Source organism: Engraulis encrasicolus, chromosome 16 (assembly GCF_034702125.1).
Source record: "Engraulis encrasicolus isolate BLACKSEA-1 chromosome 16, IST_EnEncr_1.0, whole genome shotgun sequence".
In the NCBI taxonomy this organism is placed as follows: domain Eukaryota; kingdom Metazoa; phylum Chordata; class Actinopteri; order Clupeiformes; family Engraulidae; genus Engraulis; species Engraulis encrasicolus.
The window spans coordinates 45,222,778-45,242,915 of record NC_085872.1 but is presented as its reverse complement, the minus strand read 5'-3'; the positions used below and the strand labels follow the sequence as shown (position 1 = coordinate 45,242,915).

The window sequence follows — 20,138 nt, the reverse complement described above, 5'->3', positions numbered from 1 at the left end:
TAGTTCATTCATAAAGATGCCGGATTTTTGTGCCGCTTATGGTTGCAGTAAAGAACGGACGAACGAATCTAAAGAAGGAGGAATAACATTTCACAGGTAATGTGTTATTTTATGATTTTGAACGTTATCGATACGAAATGTCTGCGACAAACAACGGCCTGTTGCGTTTGCCTTGAGTAAATGTAACGCCTCCTAGAGCTATAATGTCAGTTTGTTTACTGAGGTTAAGCAACGGCAGTTTAACTGTAGGGCACTAAATGTAGGCTACTTTTAAGTGATGCTGTAAGCTTAACGCTAGATTGCAGGAGTACAATTTCAGTTACGGAGGAAAATCAACTGCGATTTAACCAGGGCAGTTAGCCTACGACACTTGAAATGCTACAAAGAAAGTGTTAGTCTGAACTACTTGTTTCGCCCATGAAACAATATTTGATAGCCTAATAATAACAGCGAGGATTTTATTATTTTCTTGTATGAATTGACGGACAACTTCTGTCTGTCTTGGGTGTATTTGCGGAGACCAAAACATAGCCTACACAGCCAGCTACATAGCCGACTGATGGCCTACTGTAACTGAAAAGTAACTGTCATCACATCCTTCTGCATGCGCATCAGATACAAAATAACATTCTATCAAGAATAGCCAGGCATGCGCACAATGACAATTGCATGACTTTGATACGGATACTTTTAAAGTTAGCTGTGTTAGTTGTAAACGTGTTTGTTGCATCGCGTCAATAGCAACAATCAGTACACCTTAGTTATTGTACAATTTAGGTTGACCTCACATTAAAAATGTTTTAAAACTTCGCTCAGACATGATACAATACCACTCGCACCAAAACGACCTGTGGTGCTACTTGCCTCATTTCTATGCTATTATGTGGAGGAGCTTAGGGTAACGTATAACGTTATTACTATTACAACAACTTGCAGATTTCCCAAAGAAGGATCGAGGCGACAGGCGTGGGTGCTGGCTTTGAGGAGAGAGGGGTTTGTGCCAAAACAACGGACACTGTTATGCAGCTGCCACTTCCTACCTGAAGATTTCGACAGGACTGGGCAAACTGTTCGTCTCAGGGAGGGAGCAATCCCATCAGTGTTCACCTTTCCAAAACATTTGTCCAAGGTTAGTCAACCAATTAGTTGCATGCATCTCAATTAATGAGGAGTTGTTCTTTCAGGCTCTACTAAGGAACATCACATTTATGTGTAAATTAACTTGATCAAGAAATGGTATCATGATGTGTTTATCTAAAGGACAGTGACATCCAATTGAATGTGGGCCTATCCCCAACCTGATATTTATTATTATTATTGTTATTATTATTATTATTATTATTATTATTATTATTATTACTTAATGATTGTGTATGTGTGTTTGGGGGTTTGCCTTAATGCACTGCATATTCTTATCTGTAAAATAAAGTTTATTATTATTTATAACTTAAACATCATACTTTTTTAGCGGTCTCGTTCTAGATCCAGTAAAACGTCGAAAAAGGCTAGTGAACCATATCCAACGCAGTCAGCAAGACAACCCGTGGTGTCAGTCACAGTGAGTATGATTTTTATTTTTATTTTTTGAAGTGGATCTGGTGTCATAAAGTGTGTTCATTTGGATTTCCTTAAAGGAGCACTTCAGCCAATTTCAATACGCTGTTGTATTGCTCACGCTACCCTTGACTCTGAAAAGGCTGAAGAGAGAGGGAAAAAAATCCCAGGGTAGTGTGAGCATTACAACTGCATGTTGAGATAGGCTGAAGTTATCCTTTACAGGGTTACTCCTTAAAACGCCTGAAGTTCTATGTTGACATGCCTATGCTTTCCTTTGACGTTGAGTTCAAAAAACGTCTGCTTGCAGTTCCAGTGTTTGTGGTTTCTCTGTTGACTTAAAGTTCGGAAGAAGGTACTGTATGTTTATACAACCATTTAGGTAAGTTACTGAGCTTCACTGCATTATCCTGTCTGGCTTTTATACTATCTTTTCCCTTCCTCCTATGCTGTTCTTGCACCTTAATTGTTCTCAGCTCAACAGTGTTCAGTGTAGTCAGTGCTGCATACAGAGAGGAGGGACAGATTAAAGTGAAAAACAAAAAGTTGTTTCCTCATTCAGTGTGGCTCTCATATTAACATTTAACATTGGCCTCTCGACTTGCCCTTTAATCTGTCTCGTTTATCTAGTATGTTCATGTTCAAATCATGCAATATTTAAGTTGTAGACCGCTTATGTGTCTTCTCTGTATTTTGAAGATATCTGTCTGTTATGGGCTTCATAATCAACATCAACTCCTTCACCACAATGATACCTGCACTGCTTGAGAAACAACAGTACGTCTGCACGTATCGGCTCAGCCAGGACCACGTGGAGCTGTTTTTCAATTCAATCAGGGCGTCGGGTAAGAACTCCACACGTCCAATATATATTTATATCATGTTCCCCAGTGCTATACTTTTATATATATATATGTGTGTGTGTATATATAAAATGTAATAATGAATTGATTCATTTTAAATTCAACAAATTCTAGGGGGATGGAACAACAATCCGAGCGTCGTGAGTTTCAAGAACTACTTCCGGCATGTCATGGTTCGCTGCGGAATCAATCCAGGAGACACAGGCAAGTGTGTGTGGGTGTGTGTGGGCGGGCGCGCAAGCCCGCGAGCGTGCATGTGAATGTGTGAGAGAGAGAGAGACAGAGAGGAAGTGAGATCTGCCTTGGGCTGAATGTATGTAACATTTACAGCTATATAGTTAGTATATGTGGAATGATGTGTGAAATGTTTTCTTTAATTTTCCCTCTGTATGAAAGGTGCACTGTGTAAGATGGCAGGGTATGTATTGCAACTGTTAAGTGTTATTTTTCCAAGTCATAATGAATACGATGAAGGTGGTGGTAAGTATTCATAAAAAAGGTGACATTTTTGAATGGGCAGCATGAATTCTGGAAGTAAACTACTAAGAATATTACACAGTGCACCTTTAATAAATGATACTCTGCTCTATTGTACTCTATAGGCAACGTTCAAGCTCAGGATGGAACTGTGTGTTTGTCAGCTATTGCCATATCGTCATCTGTGCCAGCTGATGCCAACGACGACGATGATGATGACGACGACAACAACCTCATTGTTCCCTCTCCCTATGATCAAACTGCAGGGCTTGTCTTAGACCACACTTATTTACCAACACGTTTTGGGGCCCTTACCGAAAATGCACTTGTATACATTGCAGGATTTGTTGTGAAATGTGTCCAGAGAAAGCTTAAGTGTGAGGTTTGCTGCAGTAGTTTGATTAGCACAGCCCTGCCTTCAACACTTGGGGACAATTACCACCTTCTTGCCCTTCGTAACAATGGTGGCCTGTTGATTCCCAGCGCGGGTACAGTAAAAGTAGTAAGATGTGCTGAGCAGTGCATTAGACGAGTCTGCAATGTGTCATCCGCTGCCCGTCAATGTTCCGAGTCTCTACTTGAAAGGGTGGTGAAGGCAGAAATTGGGTCTCAAGATATTTTTAATCTGGGAGATCACATTGTCGAGACTCAAGATGGTATAGACAACCATCATTATGATTTAATTTCACAAGTCCTGGCTGCATTCTACAGGTTGAGACAACACCACATAGCTAAACTCCATACAATTCAGCTACAGAGCAAGAGCTTGAGGAAGAAACTGTGCAAAGTTGTGTTGTTGCAGGGATACTAAACACTGTACATAGCCCCAATCAGGTGTATATAGTGTACATAGCCCCAATCAGGTGTATATAGTGTACATAGCCCCAATCAGGTGTATATAGTGTATATAGCCCCAATCAGGTGTATATAGTGTACATAGCCCCAATCAGGTGTATATAGCCCCAATCAGATGTATATAATGTACATAGCCCCAATCAGATGTATATAATGTACATAGCCCCAATCAGGTGTATATAGTGTACATAGCCCCAATCAGGTGTATATAGTGTACATAGCCCAACCCAGTGCCTGTTCAGCACACATGCACACGCACACACTGGTCCTTTGGTGTAAATTGAGGTGTCATGACGGCTCCCTGTTTCTTCCTTACAGGGGTGAGGTTGGTTCACCTCGAGGCCAAGACAAGGGTGTCCAGTGACAGAGCAAAAGGAGAGACTAAGGCTTGGGCGATTCCCTGTGGGAAAGATCCCAGAGATGAATGGAGAACCAGCATGCTCTCTTCTACTGGAAGAAGAGGTGAGTGAGATGTGAAAGGGTTACCCACATCTAGCACCCTTCACAAACCAGAGGGGCAGGGGGCAACTACACTAACTTTGACACAAATGAAAAGCTTTCGTTACTGTTAGTGTAGTCTCGTTGGCATTGTTGGTCAGTTTTTTGTGGTTTTGTATAGCCTAGTCTTGCCATCAGTTTGTTCTTGTTGATGTTAGTGTTTATCTTGTCATGGTTATTATAGTTCTGATAGTGTAGTGTTTGTCATAGTGTAGTCTTGTTGTTGATTGTGTTGTGTTGGTCGTAGTGCAGTTTTGTTTTTGATGGTGCAGTGTTGTTCATAGTGTAGTCTTGTTGTTCATAGTGTAGTCTTGTTGTTCATAGTGCAGTGTTGTTATTCATAGTGTAGTCTTGTTGTTGATGGTGTAGTCTTATTCTTAGTGTAGTCTTGTTGTTGATGGTGTAGTCTTATTCTTAGTGTAGTCTCATTCATAGTGTAGTCCTGTTGTTCATAGTGTAGTCTTGCTGTCCATAGTGTAGTCCTGTTGTCCATAGTGCAGTGCTGTTGTGCATAGTGTAGTCTTGTTGTTGATGGTGTAGTCTTATTCATTGTGTAGTCTTGTTGTTGATGGTGTAGTCGTATTCATAGTGTTGTCTTATTCATTGTGTAGTCTTGTTGTTGATGGTGTAGTCTTATTCATTGTGTAGTCTTGTTGTTGATGGTGTAGTCTTATTCATAGTGTAGTCTTGTTGTTGATGGTGTAGTCTTATTCATAGTGTAGTCTTGTTGTTGATGGTGTAGTCGTATTCATAGTGTTGTCTTATTCATTGTGTAGTCTTGTTGTTGATGGTGTAGTCTTATTCATAGTGTAGTCTTGTTGTTGATGGTGTAGTCTTATTCATAGTGTAGTCTTGTTGTTGATGGTGTAGTCTTATTCATAGTGTAGTCTTATTCATAGTGTAGTCTTGTTGTCCATAGTGCAGTGTTGTTGTCCCTAGTGCAGTGTTGTTCATAGTGTAGTCTTGTTGTCCATAGTGCAGTGCTGTTGTTCATAGTGTAGTCTTATTCATAATGTAGTCTTGTTTTTGATGGTGAAGTGTTGCCCATAGTGTAGTTTTATTGTTGATAGTGTAGTGTAGTGTTGTGTTGTTCATAGTGTGGTTTTGTTGTTCATAGTGTAGTCTTGTTTTTCATTGTGTAGTCATGTAATTGATGGTGTAGCGTTGTTGTTGATAGTGTAGTCTTGGTTTTCATTTTGTAGCCATGGTGTTGATGGTGTAGTATTGTTGCCCATAGTGTAGTTTTGTTGATAGTGTAGTAGTGTTGTTCCTAGTGTAGTCTTGTTGTTGATTGTGTAGTGTTGTTTTTAATGGTATATTCTTGCTGTTCATAGTGTAGTGTTGTTCATAGTGTAGTGTGTCAGTGTAATAGTCTATGAGTTAGTGTAGGGTAGTCTTGTCAGGGTCAGGAGTTTTTCATTTGTGTCAAAGTTAGTGTAGTTGCCCCCTGCCCCTCTGGTTTGTGAAGGGTGCTAGATGTGGGTAACCCTTTCACATCTCACTCACCTCTTCTTCCAGTAGAAGAGAGCATGCTGGTTCTCCATTCATCTCTGGGATCTTTCCCACAGGGAATCGCCCAAGCCTTAGTCTCTCCTTTTGCTCTGTCACTGGACACCCTTGTCTTGGCCTCTAGGTGAACCAACCTCACCCCTGTAAGGAAGAAACAGGGAGCTGTCATGGGACCAAGTAACTTAAACCTCAACACCAAAGGACAAACACACATGCACATGTACACATGCACACACACACTCAACTTAAATTTTCAAGATACCGACTCTAAATTCCATCAATAGTAACAGTGATCTCTATTCACTGCCTCCTGGTTAAAAAACATCAGTCCACGGGCTTTTTTAAGTGCTGGGCTGTGGAGCCCCTTCAGGTCATGAACGCGGGAGGCTGGAGCCTGCATGCCAATGTATACTATATCTATCCCTCCCTTTCCATGGCCCACACTGCTCCAGGGACTGTAACCAATACCCTGTACTTACAAAGAAACTTGTAAGTCGCCTTGGATAAAAGCGTCAGCTAAGTGTAATGTAATGTAACAACCAATACCCTGTATTTACAAAGAAACTTGTAAGTCGCCTTGGATAAAAGCGTCAGCTAAGTGTAATGTAATGTAACAGTGTCATGGCCCACACTGCTCCAGGGACTGTAACCAATACCCTGTATTTACAAAGAAACTTGTAAGTCGCCTTGGATAAAAGCGTCAGCTAAGTGTAATGTAATGTAACAGTGTCATGACCCACACTGCTCCAGGGACTGTAACCAATACCCTGTATTTACAAAGAAACTTGTAAATCGCCTTGGATAAAAGCGTCAGCTAAGTGTAATGTAATGTAACAGTGTTAGGCTGTGTAACAGCCCCTCCTACCACATGAATGACCTGCCTCAAATTCAAAAACCTTTGCTATGATAATACATTTTTGTTTTATTGGAATATATTGGTCATTTAAATGGAATGTGTGAAAATAAATGCTAAAACACTATAATACTGCCTGTAGTGTAATGCACTGTAATGGCAAAATGTTTGTGTTAGTCTGGTGTAGATTCTGAAATGTGATAACATTTGTTACAGAACAGTTGTGTTTACAATCTTAGCTAATAAAGATGTTTTGATGTGTAACAGAACTACATCAGATTTTTGTAGGCCTTTTTGTCATTTATTTTTTTCTACATGTTTGCACAACAGGTTTAAATAAGATGAGATGTACTCTATCATGTTGTCTCTGCTGAGTAAAGTTATATTAAACAGTTCATCGAACACCTCCCCTGGAGCCCTCATACATGTATTGAAAGCCTGATATGTAAGTCACACAACATACACTTGGAGTTCTATGTGTTAAGTAGGCCTAAGCTTTCCTCAATTTCTGTTACGAATAAGTAATTGCATTGTAGCCTACGTTGGTTTTGTAATTGTAATCCGGTAGGCCTACTTTTCCCTATATTACGGTAGGCCCAGTGACAGTACATACAAGGCCTAATGAGTTTAGGCTAGGCATACGTTCACCTGTAGAATGGCCATAATGTAACGAATGAAGAAACATAATGTAACGTGAATGAAGAAACTAATGCTTTATTGTTACTGCAATCTGGTGTATACATTGTAAATATTCCGTCCACGCACACAGGTAGGCCTACTTCTCTATCTTGCTTGTGAAAAGTCCATGTTTTATTTTCCTCAAGGTAACGTTTTCGAGCTATGCGCTGTGGTAGGCTACAGACTGTCGTTAATAAGAAAAAAGGCTATATCAGTTGTGAGCATAAATGTAGGCTATGTTGACACAAATAGCTTATCTATCTATTTTCCAGGGTAAGTAAATGCTTAACATTTTGTAACGAACCAGGATTAAACAAAAACAAAAACCTCCGGTAGTCAAATATGTCAATTTATGCGGATTTAATCCCGCATCCCAGATAGCAAAATGTTTTTGGCAGAGTTTTGGGCCAAATCGTGTCTTGGCCTTTTGGCTGGCTTCGGTTTGAGTCCCCGGGCCAAAAGTGGCCCAAATTTGGCATGCCAAAACCAACCAAACCCAGCCATAAATTGACCAAAGTTCACCCAAAACCTATTTGGGATTTCCACGTACAGCCTTAAAGGCCCCAAAAGGAATTCCAGACCCCACCCTTCAGCCAAAATGCAGCCATAAAGTACCCATAACTGTCCCAGAACTGCCATAAATGAGCCTAAATACTGCCATAATGTACCCATAATTCAGCCATAATGTACCCATAACTCTCCCAGAACAGCCATAAATGACCCTAAATACTGCCATAATGTACCCATAATTGATCCCAAATGTAGCCATAATGGGGCCAAATGTCACTTATTTGTCTTATAAGTTTCCCTGTATACTTAAAATGTAAGTACCGGTATACAGAGAAACTTATAAGACAAATAAGTGACATTTGGCCCCATTATGGCTACATTTGGGATCACTAAATATTCCTGTTTTATTGTTGAAAATCGCACATTTAATAAATGCGTGATTTTCAACAATGAAACTGGAATATTTATGCATCTAGAAAAAAAAAAACCAAGACAATTAAATACATTTCATTATACTTTATTGCCTCCAAATGCTGTGACTGGTTAGGGTGGGCAAGTGGCTGGATTTGATGGATGGGTATAGCTGCACGGCAGGTGGTGGAGGACTGGGTGACTTGATGGGTGCTTGGATGTCTGGGTACAGGCCTCTTGTTTTCATCTTGGTCCCCTGGCCAGTAAAAGCAGGTACTCTATTGCCACATAGAGGTAGGTAGATCAGATCAGATTCGCGACATCTAGGAAAGAATAAAAAAGATAAACCAAATTGAATTACTACATGCAAAAGTAACTTTGAAAACAGTGGCATTACATTTTTTTCTTCTTTTATTTAACCTTTATTTAACCAGGAAAATAAACCTGTTGAGATTAAAAATCTCTTTTAACAAGAGTGTCCTGGCCAAGTGGCGACACAAATGCACTTGATTAATAGAGTAATAGACGGGAGAGGGGGGAGGGGTGTTATTAAAATTTGGTACCTGTTTTTGAGATCCGATTTGATTGACCCCTCCCACAGGTGACTGCAGTGTCCGTTCGCAGCACAGCATCTGAAAAGAGAATGTAGATGTTATTTCATATTTTATACATTTTAAATGACATGAGTAGTAGGCTACAGTAGATTGTACAACCATCTACGGAATTGTCAAAAGTAAAAGGGAGAAAAATAATAGGAAAAAAAACAATACTCAATCAAACAAAACCCTGCCAAAACATAACTTGCACTTGAGTATATAGTAGCCCACTGATTCTAAGATCCGAGTACTGGTCAAATTGGAGGTTTTTTTAACCTAGCTTTTAGGTTTTTCAATAACAACAAAGCTGTAGGCTATCTATCTCATTGGGTGTGCCTACAGTAGAATAACTGGTGAAACAGACTGGTCACTATGTTATATCATGTGCCATTGTTAAAGCTTTCTGCCAATTAGTAATGCTCCCACTACCCTGGACTTGTCAGTAGGACTAACTGAGGTGTTTTTCCCCCTTATTCAGTCTTTTCCGAGATCCTGGTCTGGGGGCAGGCGTTTGTTTACATTTCACCATGAATTCACTTCTACTTTTACCTTTGACACCTCTAGTAAGCTACTCTCTGTGTTGAGGTACAGTATTACAAATGATATAGAAAGATTACATAGGCCTACATGGGCCACATTTCTGTATACGGTTTACCCCCTGTTGTTGATAGCTGAACAATACACACTGCCTTAACAACTGATCATGTTAAATAGCCAGCGCTTAAACACAAACTGACCATTGCATTACCCAATACAGACGTATACTTAAAAGCAGTTACATTAAAAGCAAGGACTTTCACAACGAACGAAGATTAGACCAGAGAGAGAGGTTAATAAATTGTGGAACCAACCTGTAGTATGCCTGTCAAAAAACAAGTTCCTCCACCGGGTGACTGCCTTCAGCAGCAGCACATCTGAAAAGACAATGTAGAAAAAAGCAGATTCACTCGATTGCTTCAGTAGTAGGCTAGAATTACAGTGAGTCCAACACTTTCCGTGACAGACAGATATTGCTAGATAGTGCTCTGCTTTGTGCCACTAGGTAGAAGATGCTCCATGCCTGAGTTAGCTAGCTCCCGGCTTTTGCTAGCTGTCGTTGGCCAGTTAGCTGGGATTGCTAGTGTTGTTGTTCTTTGATTGAAATTCCCTTGGCATTGATATCTGAAAGTGAATTTCAACCACAGAACAACATTTAATCAACCGTTACTGAGTATGAGGGTAGCAACTAAGATTAAATGTCACAGTTGTGTGTCACAGACGTTTGTGTTTTAGCTCATGTTAAAAGGGTATCGAAGTTTCAGCGCATAAAACGGAAACCGCGGTCACAGACCTATGAAATCAACATGAAAACCGATAACACAAAATGCCTAATCTCTTAAGTCATCGGCGGTTGTATTTAATATAAAACGTGTCAACTGCACTTACCTGCATAAACTGAAGTCTGACACACACTGGCGCTGGGGAAACTGAAGTGAGGCAAGCACGAGTTTCTCTTGACAGTTGATTTTGGCAGTCTTTTGGATTGCCGTAAGCGCACCAATGTAGAACGTTGCTGTCCCGCTCTCCACCCGAGGTTCAGATTAACCTGACACATGCCATAACCTGGCCATAACTCATTCATTCACAGTCCGCACGTTTTAATGTGTTGTGGGAAGCCATAAACAACCCATATTTTAGCCAAATCTTGGGCTTTTTTGCTTTCCAGAGGAACGCCCCAATTCACTGGCGCCCAGGTCAACCATAACCATGCCAAAATTTTGCCAAAAGCTTATGGCTTGCCAAAAGGAAGCCATAAATTGCAGATATCTGCCAAAACAAAGCCAAAATATCTGCTATCTGGGATGTTGGCTTGGTTCCGATAGACGTTCATTCATTTCAAAGCAGCGCTCCGCGGCGCTTCCCATGTTCCAAGATGGCGGCCTGTCTGACGCAAGCGTTCCTATTGACCGCTCCATTCATGGGCCATTCTATTGTATTATTTCTATGCTCTCGTACACGCGACACACCCCTTTGTTGAAGCGGCAATTTCGAGCCGTCGTAGCAGTGAATTCGTGTGATGACCACAGCCACAAACAAGTTTCCTAATAAATCGTGTTTTCACTTATACAGTTCAAAAATGCATCGTTTTCAACCACATGGCCCTCCTTGATCAATCAGCGAAATGTCGAGCAATTTGGGGCTTGTTAAATGGTTATATTTATGATTGTTGTCAACATGGCATGTTCGGTGTTAGCTAGCTAGCTGTATACCCATAACTAATACATGGCTAGCCGCTAGGTCGGTAGACCAGTGTCATTCCCATCTATTTAGTAAGCGACTTACAGACTTTCAAAGCTCCCAAATGTCTCGTTTTTAATGACATGGATCTTATTAGAATTTGGGGCAGGCATATAATACAAGGCTGGATACCTAGCTCTGCTATTGACGACAGGTTAGCTAGCCACTAGCGAGGGCCTCTTTGTAGGTGAAACGGCAACTTCCAGCCGTCGTAGCAGTGAATTCGTGTGATGACCACAGCCACAAACAAGTTTCCTAATAAATCGTGTTTTCACTTATACAGTTCATAAATGCCTCGTTTTCAACCACATGACCCTCCTTGATCAATCAGCAAAATGTCGAGCAATTTGGGGCTTGTTAAATGGTTATATTTATGATTGTTGTCAACATGGCATGTTCGGCGTTAGCTAGCCAGCTACCCAAAACTTTCCCGGATTGTCGCTCCCAACGCAGGACGCTCCCCGGTCAGCTCGCTCCCACTAGCCAGACTATCGATCCCACCGCCATATAACGGAGCTAGTTATCTTTTTGATGTTAGTTTTTTGTTTCTAACCCTAGTTTTTTTTTTCTAAGACTAACCCTAACCTGGATACCTAGGTCTGTGTTGTTGACGACAGGTTAGCTAGCCACTAGCTTGGTAGACTCTGTGTCATTCCCATCTATTTAGTAAGCTACTCAAAGACTTTCAAAGCTCCCAAATGTCTCGTTTTTAATGGCATGTGTCTTAGCAATTTCATTCTACACCTACAGTAGTGGTCTGATAATAACGTGTGACTATCTGGTTCTGTAAAATGCTCAACTTAGCTTACCGAGCTAGTTTAAAACATCAAATGATCAAATGGTAATGTGTTGAGATCTATTTGTGCCCCATAAGTTCATGGTGTATTATTACATCAATCCATGTCAGCCACGAAATGTATTATCATCCAGGCTTTTTAAATTAAGTAAACACTTTCGTGCTGTATGTAGCACGGACGGACACCATGCTTCTTCTTAGAAAGTTTCCTGTTTACTAGGTAGCCCGGCCCCCCTCGCGATTTGATTGGCCCTGTCATCGGATAACTTTCAGCCTCGCAAAACGACCGGGGTCCGCTAGACTGCCCCCGGGAGCAAATTCAATTTGCGGTCGCTAGGGGCGTCTAGATTTCTAGGCTACAAATTACCAGATATTATTAGTAGGTTGTTTATCAACCTTTAGTAGGCTATCACGCCATTTCAGCATCATGTGCATGTGGGAAAGAAACTAAACATCGCCAAATAGCCTAATAAATAAATAAAACCGTTTGGGTGAATCATGCGCTTATGGGTTCACCCTTTGGGTGAATTACGCGCTTAATTTTCAATGCCAGCTTTTCACCGTCAAGGCACAAAGCAGTGAGCTTCAGTGGCAGAGTTTACCAAATTCATACGACTGCAAACCAATTAGCTACGAATCAAAAGACGCGTTCTGTCCCGTGCTCTCTGAGCGCAAGGGAAAGCACCTGTGGGGTCCACGCGCTCGCCAGTAGAAAACTAATCTCCCTTGAAATATGTCCGAGAACATCAGTAACACTACAGCGTATGTGAAATGCAAATGGCCCATCTGTCTACTTGTAGTTCGAGAACACTGACTACTCACTGAAACGTAGGCTAGTGGCAGAATGTTTGGAGCACGTTTAGAGGAAGAGCTGTAACGCTGCTGGTCGCCTGTCAACTTATTACGATTCCATGTCGTGGAGCGTTATGCAATGCAAACGCCCCTCTATCCAAGCACAAACATCTGTGTGAAATACACTGACTACTCACTGAAACGTCTATCACAAGACCGTGAACATTAAGTGACACTCACAGTGGTGTTGGTGTGCTGTGGAGAAGGAACAAAGTTGCCTACCACTGTCCAAACGCAAAACAATGCCGAAAATGGAATGCCCCCCTCAGTTGTCTCACAATGCAATCAGCTTAGCCTTGCCGGCTTTACGTTTTGACACGCATTCGCTCCAGCCCAAAATCAGAGCCATACGGCTCTGCCCAAAATGCCTCTCTGCCTCCGCCTTGTGGACACAGGAAGGAACAATTGAAGGAATGCGTTTCAGACGGACGGACGGACGGACAGCGGACGGACGGACGGACAGACCCTCTTATAGAGATGCTGGGACGCATCTGAAAATGTGTTGCGTTCAGTTCAACGTTCACGAAAAAATGAGCGTGTTCAATGAACGCGTTCTTTTGAACGCGTTCACGCACAACATTGGGAGGCAGTTAGGCCCTAACCGTTAGGGCGTCAGACTTGTGTGTAGCCCAAAGGTTGCCGGTTCAACTCTCGACCAGTGTTAATTTCATCAGCTTGTCTTAGTCTTAGTCACAATGACGAAAATCAATTTTAGTCTTAGTCAAATTTTAGTCATTTTAGTCATTTTAGTCAACATTTCAAACTTTAGTCATTTTAGTCAACATTGGTGTAAAATTAATAACCTAGGCTACTAGGGCTATCGTTATTTCACAAATTATTACTAGATAGCCTATTGCAGCAAATATTTGTTAAAATATTTTCCACCAAAACCCAAATCAGCCCTGTAAAAGTAATTTCAACAGCATAGAGCAAAAGAGCATTAGACACACTTAGACACACACACTTCCAGATGCAGTTTTCTCTCTCTCTCTCTCTCTCTCTCTCTCTCTCTCTCTCTCTCTCTCTCTCATTAGCTTTTGAATTGGATCACGTAGGCTACACGGTTTTCTTTACCTGACCGCGTGACTCATAGCCTGCAGATTGCAGGCAGTGGGAAGGCCAGACATCCCAAGTCCAAGAAGTCTCCCTGATATTTAATAGTGGCTCCCCGATGCCCGCGAGTAAAATATTCCTGATTTTAGACTATGCAAGTTCGCAGGGTTTTTTCAATTGGCAATGCGGGGACATAGATAGATAATGACTCGTGCGTCATCCGTGGAATAGGCTACTTCAAATAGATTACGCACATTTCGTAGGACGCCCTGCAAAAGTCCAGAGGGAAAAGTTGTTGAACATTGAACAATGTTTGAACACTAATGCTGTTTTGTTTTTGTCGGGATGTCGAGGGTTGATAAGCATCTCCAAATTTAAGCATTGCGTTTTTAGAACTTGGGATGTCTGGGAGACGATATTATAAGACGCATCGCATGGAAGGGATGTCGACTTCCTTGGGTCTTTTAGCGTTGCCCTCGACGGGAACAAGTTTCATATCTCCGCACTTTAAACCCTTAGCGATCGTCCACACATTGATTCTTATCCAAAACTACAGTAGCCGTGCCTCTGTTTAGGCTACTATAACAACTTTTCCCCTTGTAGCGCACTTATCCCTTAAACTTCTCCCGGTGTGTCTGATTTAAATAAATGCATATCTCCATGTTTTGCTTGCGACCTGCCTATTCATACGGTTAAACAACCAATATAGCAAACATTACAAAAGAACAGACAACGGACGTCGGGGTAGGCGTAAGTGGAAAGGAGAACAGTGGACGCGCGAGGAGGTTTAAAATGACGGCATCAGAGGAAGGTTGGCGGGACAGTACCATTATCAAGACTGCACAAACACACACGTCTTCGTTATGGACAAAAGGATTGTTGAACATGTTTCAAAATTAACACTTGCCTCAACGTCGGCTATCTTTTTTAATTTTCTGGGAAACATTTTAGGGCCTAAACCCAACTGAACAGTACTCACTGATCTCTACTACTGATTGAGCCGCGCCCGCGCCAGGCACTGCCTGAAGAGACGAACAGGGCAACAGCTCAATCTTCTATGAAGCTCAAGAAACACTTTATAACAATTGCAAATTATTTTAAACAATTACATTTTTAATGTCCATTCGTCCATGGCTTGTAAATTTCGTCTCGTCTTAGTCTCCTTAACGAAAATACGTTTTCATTTTCGTCATATTTTTATTTTCTGGAAACAATTTTCCGTTTCGTCTCGTCATCGTCACGGGAAAAAGGGGCTTTGACGAAATATTTTCGTCATCGTCCTGGTTGACGAAATTAACACTGCTCTCGACCCGCTAGGATGGCATAATCTACCAACAATACATTACGATTACTCATGGTTAAGCGATTAAGGCGTCAGACGTCAACTCCCGACCCGCAATGTTGGCAACGGCAAGATTCTCTCCAGCAATATTTGCTTGGCTGTCGCTAGATTAGTGGACATGTTATGTCTTTATGGTAATTAATGATGTCTTTTGACCATGATTCGGTTCATCAATGATTCATTACATTTTTTTGTTATGTTATTATGATTCAAAGATGGGGATTTGGCTTCTTCATTCAGTTGGTTCATTTGATTAATTTGGTTTATTGATTTAGTGATCCTGGAGAACTTCAGCTACATAATGTCTTAACGTTAATTCATTATGAATCATTTGATTCTACTATTCGGTTCATTTGACTCAGTGATTCGTTCGCAGGTGGGCATCGCGTTCTTCGTGTCCTACATCATCATCTCCTTCCTGATCGTGGTAAACATGTACATCGCCATCATCTTGGAGAATTTCAGCGTCGCCACAGAGGAGAGCACTGAGCCGCTCAGCGAGGATGACTTTGAGATGTTCTACGAGGTAAATAATTGTCTTTTCTCCCATCGAAGCCCCCGTAAGACACGCTTCATGAACTACAAGCATGGACGAATATGGCCGCCTTCAGGTAGCCAAGTGTAGTCTTTTATCCCATTATAATGGGTTTCAATGGGATAAAAGACTACAAATATGGATTGTTCAGGCTGTTAGTCCAGGTGTGATAGGAGTTTGATACGGAGGCCACGCCTTTCATTGACAGACATTAGGCAACTTAAAAGCAGCCATATTAGGCCATTTGTAGTTCCTTAGGCGTGTTATGTACTGGTTTCCAGTGGGATAAAAGACTACATGCTAGGTTACCTGAGGGGACCATTGTAGTTCAAAAGCCATGCTTTATAATGTGTTTAAATGGTATAGAAGACTACAAATCTGGATTGCTCTGGTTATTTGTCCAGGTGTGGGAGAAGTTTGACTCGGAGGCTACGCACTTCATCGAGTATGCCAAGCTCTCCAGCTTCGCCGATACGCTCTCGGAGCCCCTGCGCATCGCCAAGCCCAACAGGTAAGGAGAAAAGCGCACAGATTTTTCAAGGAAGACCAGGGGTGCATTTCTCGCAAGCATAGTTGTTAGCCATCTAGAAACTTATGTAGTTGCCAATAGGATATTGCATTGCAAACAACAAAGTAGCTAACGTAATGAGCAACTATGGCTTTGAGAAATTTACCCCAAGTGCATTTCTCGAAACCATAGTTGCTAACTATGTTAGCTACTTTGTTGTTTGCAAAGCAATTTTGTGAAATGCACCCCAGATTTGTCACTCATGGTTCTCGTGGTGAATTTCCAGTTTACGAACTGTTTTGGTTGCAGTTCCACTCTGGGTGCATCCCAATATGTGACCTTGCCTCCTCCACTTGCCTCCTCCACTCACTTCTTGTCATGATGACATCACTGACAACAGCATTATATTTCAATATCTTGCAAAAGCTCAATTGTAGAGTCTTTTTCTCGTTTGCAATTGTTATGGTGAATGAAAAACAGTCCCTCAAAAGTTGTTGTGGCTAGGCTGACAGCTGGGAAACTTTATTGTTTTGTCCACGGAGGAGGGGCCAGTAGGCGGGATGAGGAGACAAGCACAAGTGGAGGAGGCAAGGTCACATATTGGGACGTACCCTCTGTTTCCATGTGGGGCGCTCAACTATTGGAGACCAGAATGATTGGAGTCCTATGGACCCCGCAAAGTACTCTTATAAGATATACTCTCTTCTCTAGTAATTCCTATTTCAGGTGTCTATGAGTACTGGCCTAGTGGTTAGAGAGTTGGTCTTTCCATGAAGGGGTTGCCGGTTCGAATCCCCCCCCCCTGACCTTGACTTACATCTCCATCCATGGCTGAAGTGCCCTTGAGCAAGGCACCTAACCCCACATTGCTCCAGGGTCTGTAACCAATACCCTGGAAAAAAATGTTGCAAGTTGCCTTGAATACATGAAAGCGTCAGCTAAGTGTAATGTAATGTAAATTATGTCATATGATGTCATACACAAAGCAGAGTGCATTGCTAATGCATTGTGGGAAACAAAGCCATTGTGTCTTTGTATGTAGTACTCATATATAGTGAATGTATTTCTTGGCATTAGGATCAAGCTGATTGCGATGGACCTGCCCATGGTGAGTGGCGACCGTATCCACTGCCTTGACATCCTGTTCGCCTTCACCAAGCGCGTGCTGGGGGAGTCCGGAGAGATGGACGCCCTCAAGCAGCAGATGGAGGAGAAGTTCATGGCGCTGAACCCCTCCAAGGTACATTTGTAGTCCAATAGCTTTGTTTTGTGATAAATAGATAGATAGATAGATAGATTATTTATTGGTCCTTTCGGAAAATTGTTCTGTGCCATTTTCAGTGCATCTGATACAATTACAAAGACATTACAATAAACAAGAACACAATAGACAAACACAACCCCCCCCCTCCCCTCCCTCTATAGGACAAAAAGACAGGTTGACAAAAAACCCAACATAAACACAGTAAAGTGCAGTATTCAGTTGTAATGAGGTTCAATGGGAGAAGAAACTACACAGCTAGGCTACCTGAAGAGGGCCATTTTTGGAGTCCAATAGCCAAGTTTTATAATGGATTTCTATGGGGCAGCTAAGTCTACACCCCTTCTGGGCGGCTCATGGGGCTGTGAAACACAAAACTTTTGACTGGGACTGAAAGCTATTTTCCGATCCACCTCGCATTCCCCCGTCGATCACACATATGCTGTACCTCAGAATGAATGATAACCAATGGTGTGATTGTCGACTTCACTTGGCAAGCGATTTTTGAGTGCGTGCAAAAATATGAAATTATTTGGACTACAAAAGAGAAGTTGCATGTCGTATGTGCAGCCACTTCAGCCGCGCTGCAGCGGTAGGGTTGGCTGTGCCTCATTTCACGTCAAATATACGAGGCGCACGTTGTAGTCTCTAACACAGTTTTGCACAAAAGTTAAAATAACCTTTCTTGTGTGCCGTAAGACTGCACGCTAAACTACCGTAGGCCATTTTTGTAGTCCAATAGCCGTGTGTTGTAATGGGTTTCAACGGAATAAAAAACTACACATTAGGCTACCTGAAGAGGGCCATTTTCGTAGTTCAATGGCCGTGTTTTATAATGGGTTTCAATGTGATAAAAGACTTCAAATAAGTTGTATCCTGTGTGTCCTTCAGGTCTCCTACGAGCCCATCACCACGACTCTGCGTCGTAAACAGGAAGAGGTCTCTGCGGCGGCCATCCAGCGAGCCTTCAGGAGACACCTGGTGAGGAGACAGGTGAAACAGGCGTCCTACCTGTACCGCCAGATCACCCAGGAGACGAGCTCCCGGCTACAGAGATACCAGGTAACAGCAATGCAACGTGAGAGATACCAGGTAACAGCAATGCAACATGAGAGATACCAGGTAACAGCAATGCAAAATAATACAGACAGACAGACAGATAGACATAGATAGATAGATAGATAGATAGATAGATAGATAGATAGATAGATAGATAGATAGATAGATAGATAGATGGATGCATGAATTGATGGATAGATAGACAGACAGACAGACAGTTAGATACTGTACGTAGATAGAGATAGACGGATAGATTGAACGAGCCCCCAACAGTGTTAGCTTGCTGATAAATAGACATATAGTTGTACCGGCCAGGATCCATAGATACTTCGTTTATGTGTTGTGTACCGTTCACATACCTGCAAATGAACTTTATGTATCTGATCTGTTTACATGTTTACATGCAGAAAACTTCATGGTGGTCGTTGAGGAATGGGGATGGGGTCTGGTCTGGGGTACAATGTTAGTTGTGTAGAGTGTGGAGGAGTTTGTGTTTTGTTCTTAATGTTATTATTTCAAAAAGGGCATGTCATTTATTGTTGGATGCCAAAAACCAACAAGGTCGGCGTCTGCGCCTGCACTTTAGACCCGTGTATTGCTTGGTGCGTCCACTCCCAGAGTAGGCACCGGAGACATCGAGAATAGACTAGGTCCGAAACCTCTGTTGCTCCAGTTAACCTCTGACACCTGTTGTAAACTTCATAGTCAAGGAGGGTCCCGAGGCAACACTGCTATTTAAAGTTTTATTTTTTCCACACGCACCGACGCGTTTCGACTCGTGCAGGAGTCTTTGGAAAAAAGAAATCTTTGAATAGCAGTGTTGCATCGGGACCCTCATTGACTCTGATGCCCGTTTCCCTTGTAGAGCACCTGCACAACATTTGATTGAGATTGAGACCCAAGGCAGCGCTCTCCCATCTCTTTCCTTTTTAACCTGTTGTACATTTTCTTCTACAATTTACATTTTTCACACAAGCCCTGTGTGCGCTTCCTTTTTTCATTATCTCGAGTGATGTATTGTTGGACCCCCTTGAAAAGGAGATGATTCATCTCAAGAGGCTATCCTTAATAAAACATTAAAATTGTTTTCTTCTCTTCCAGGCCGGTGGAAGAGAGGGGAGGTCCGGAGACGTTGCGCCCGAGCGGGAGGGCCTCATCGCCAGCCTCATGCGGGAGCACTACGCCCCCCCGGGGCTAGACGAGGACGACGAGGAGGAGATGGAGGAGGAGGAGGAGGAGGAAGAGGAGGGAGGAGGTGTGGAGGAGGAGGAGGAGAGGAGGCGAAGAGAGGAAGAAGAGGAGGAGGTCTTACCGCCCCCTTCGTACGAGAGCGTCACGAAGGGAGGCTGCTGCGGCGGCTCACAGTTCTGCTGACAGTATGACCAGAGATTCTTTAAGTATAGAGATATGCCAACATAATAGGTTTCTATGGGCACCTAACGTGACCAGGTTCCGGTCTGCCTAAAAGGGCGTGTCATAATGCTCCTAGCATTGAATAGAACAGTCCTCAGGTCTGCCTAGGTCTGCCTAAAGGGGGATTTCCCCCCCAATAATAGAACCCGGAAACAATGGGCCAATGGAACCTCTCTCTCTCTACTCTCTCTGGTATGGTACTCCAGAAGGTCTGGGTTCAAGTACCAGCAGGGCAGCT

General features: G+C 42.3%; 1 protein-coding gene across 1 annotated transcript in view; it reads left to right on the top strand.

The window, feature by feature from the left end:
• The window catches only part of LOC134465845 (sodium channel protein type 2 subunit alpha-like), a 77,513-nt gene extending 57,651 nt beyond the window's left edge, over positions 1–19,862 (top strand). The window contains exons 26-30 of the mRNA XM_063219739.1: positions 15,501–15,650; positions 16,064–16,170; positions 17,245–17,407; positions 18,320–18,490; positions 19,589–19,862. Coding sequence (XP_063075809.1) covers positions 15,501–15,650; positions 16,064–16,170; positions 17,245–17,407; positions 18,320–18,490; positions 19,589–19,861 — 864 coding nt within the window. The 3' untranslated portion in view covers position 19,862. The remainder of the gene's footprint in view (positions 1–15,500; positions 15,651–16,063; positions 16,171–17,244; positions 17,408–18,319; positions 18,491–19,588) is intronic.
• Positions 19,863–20,138: the final 276 nt, after the last annotated feature.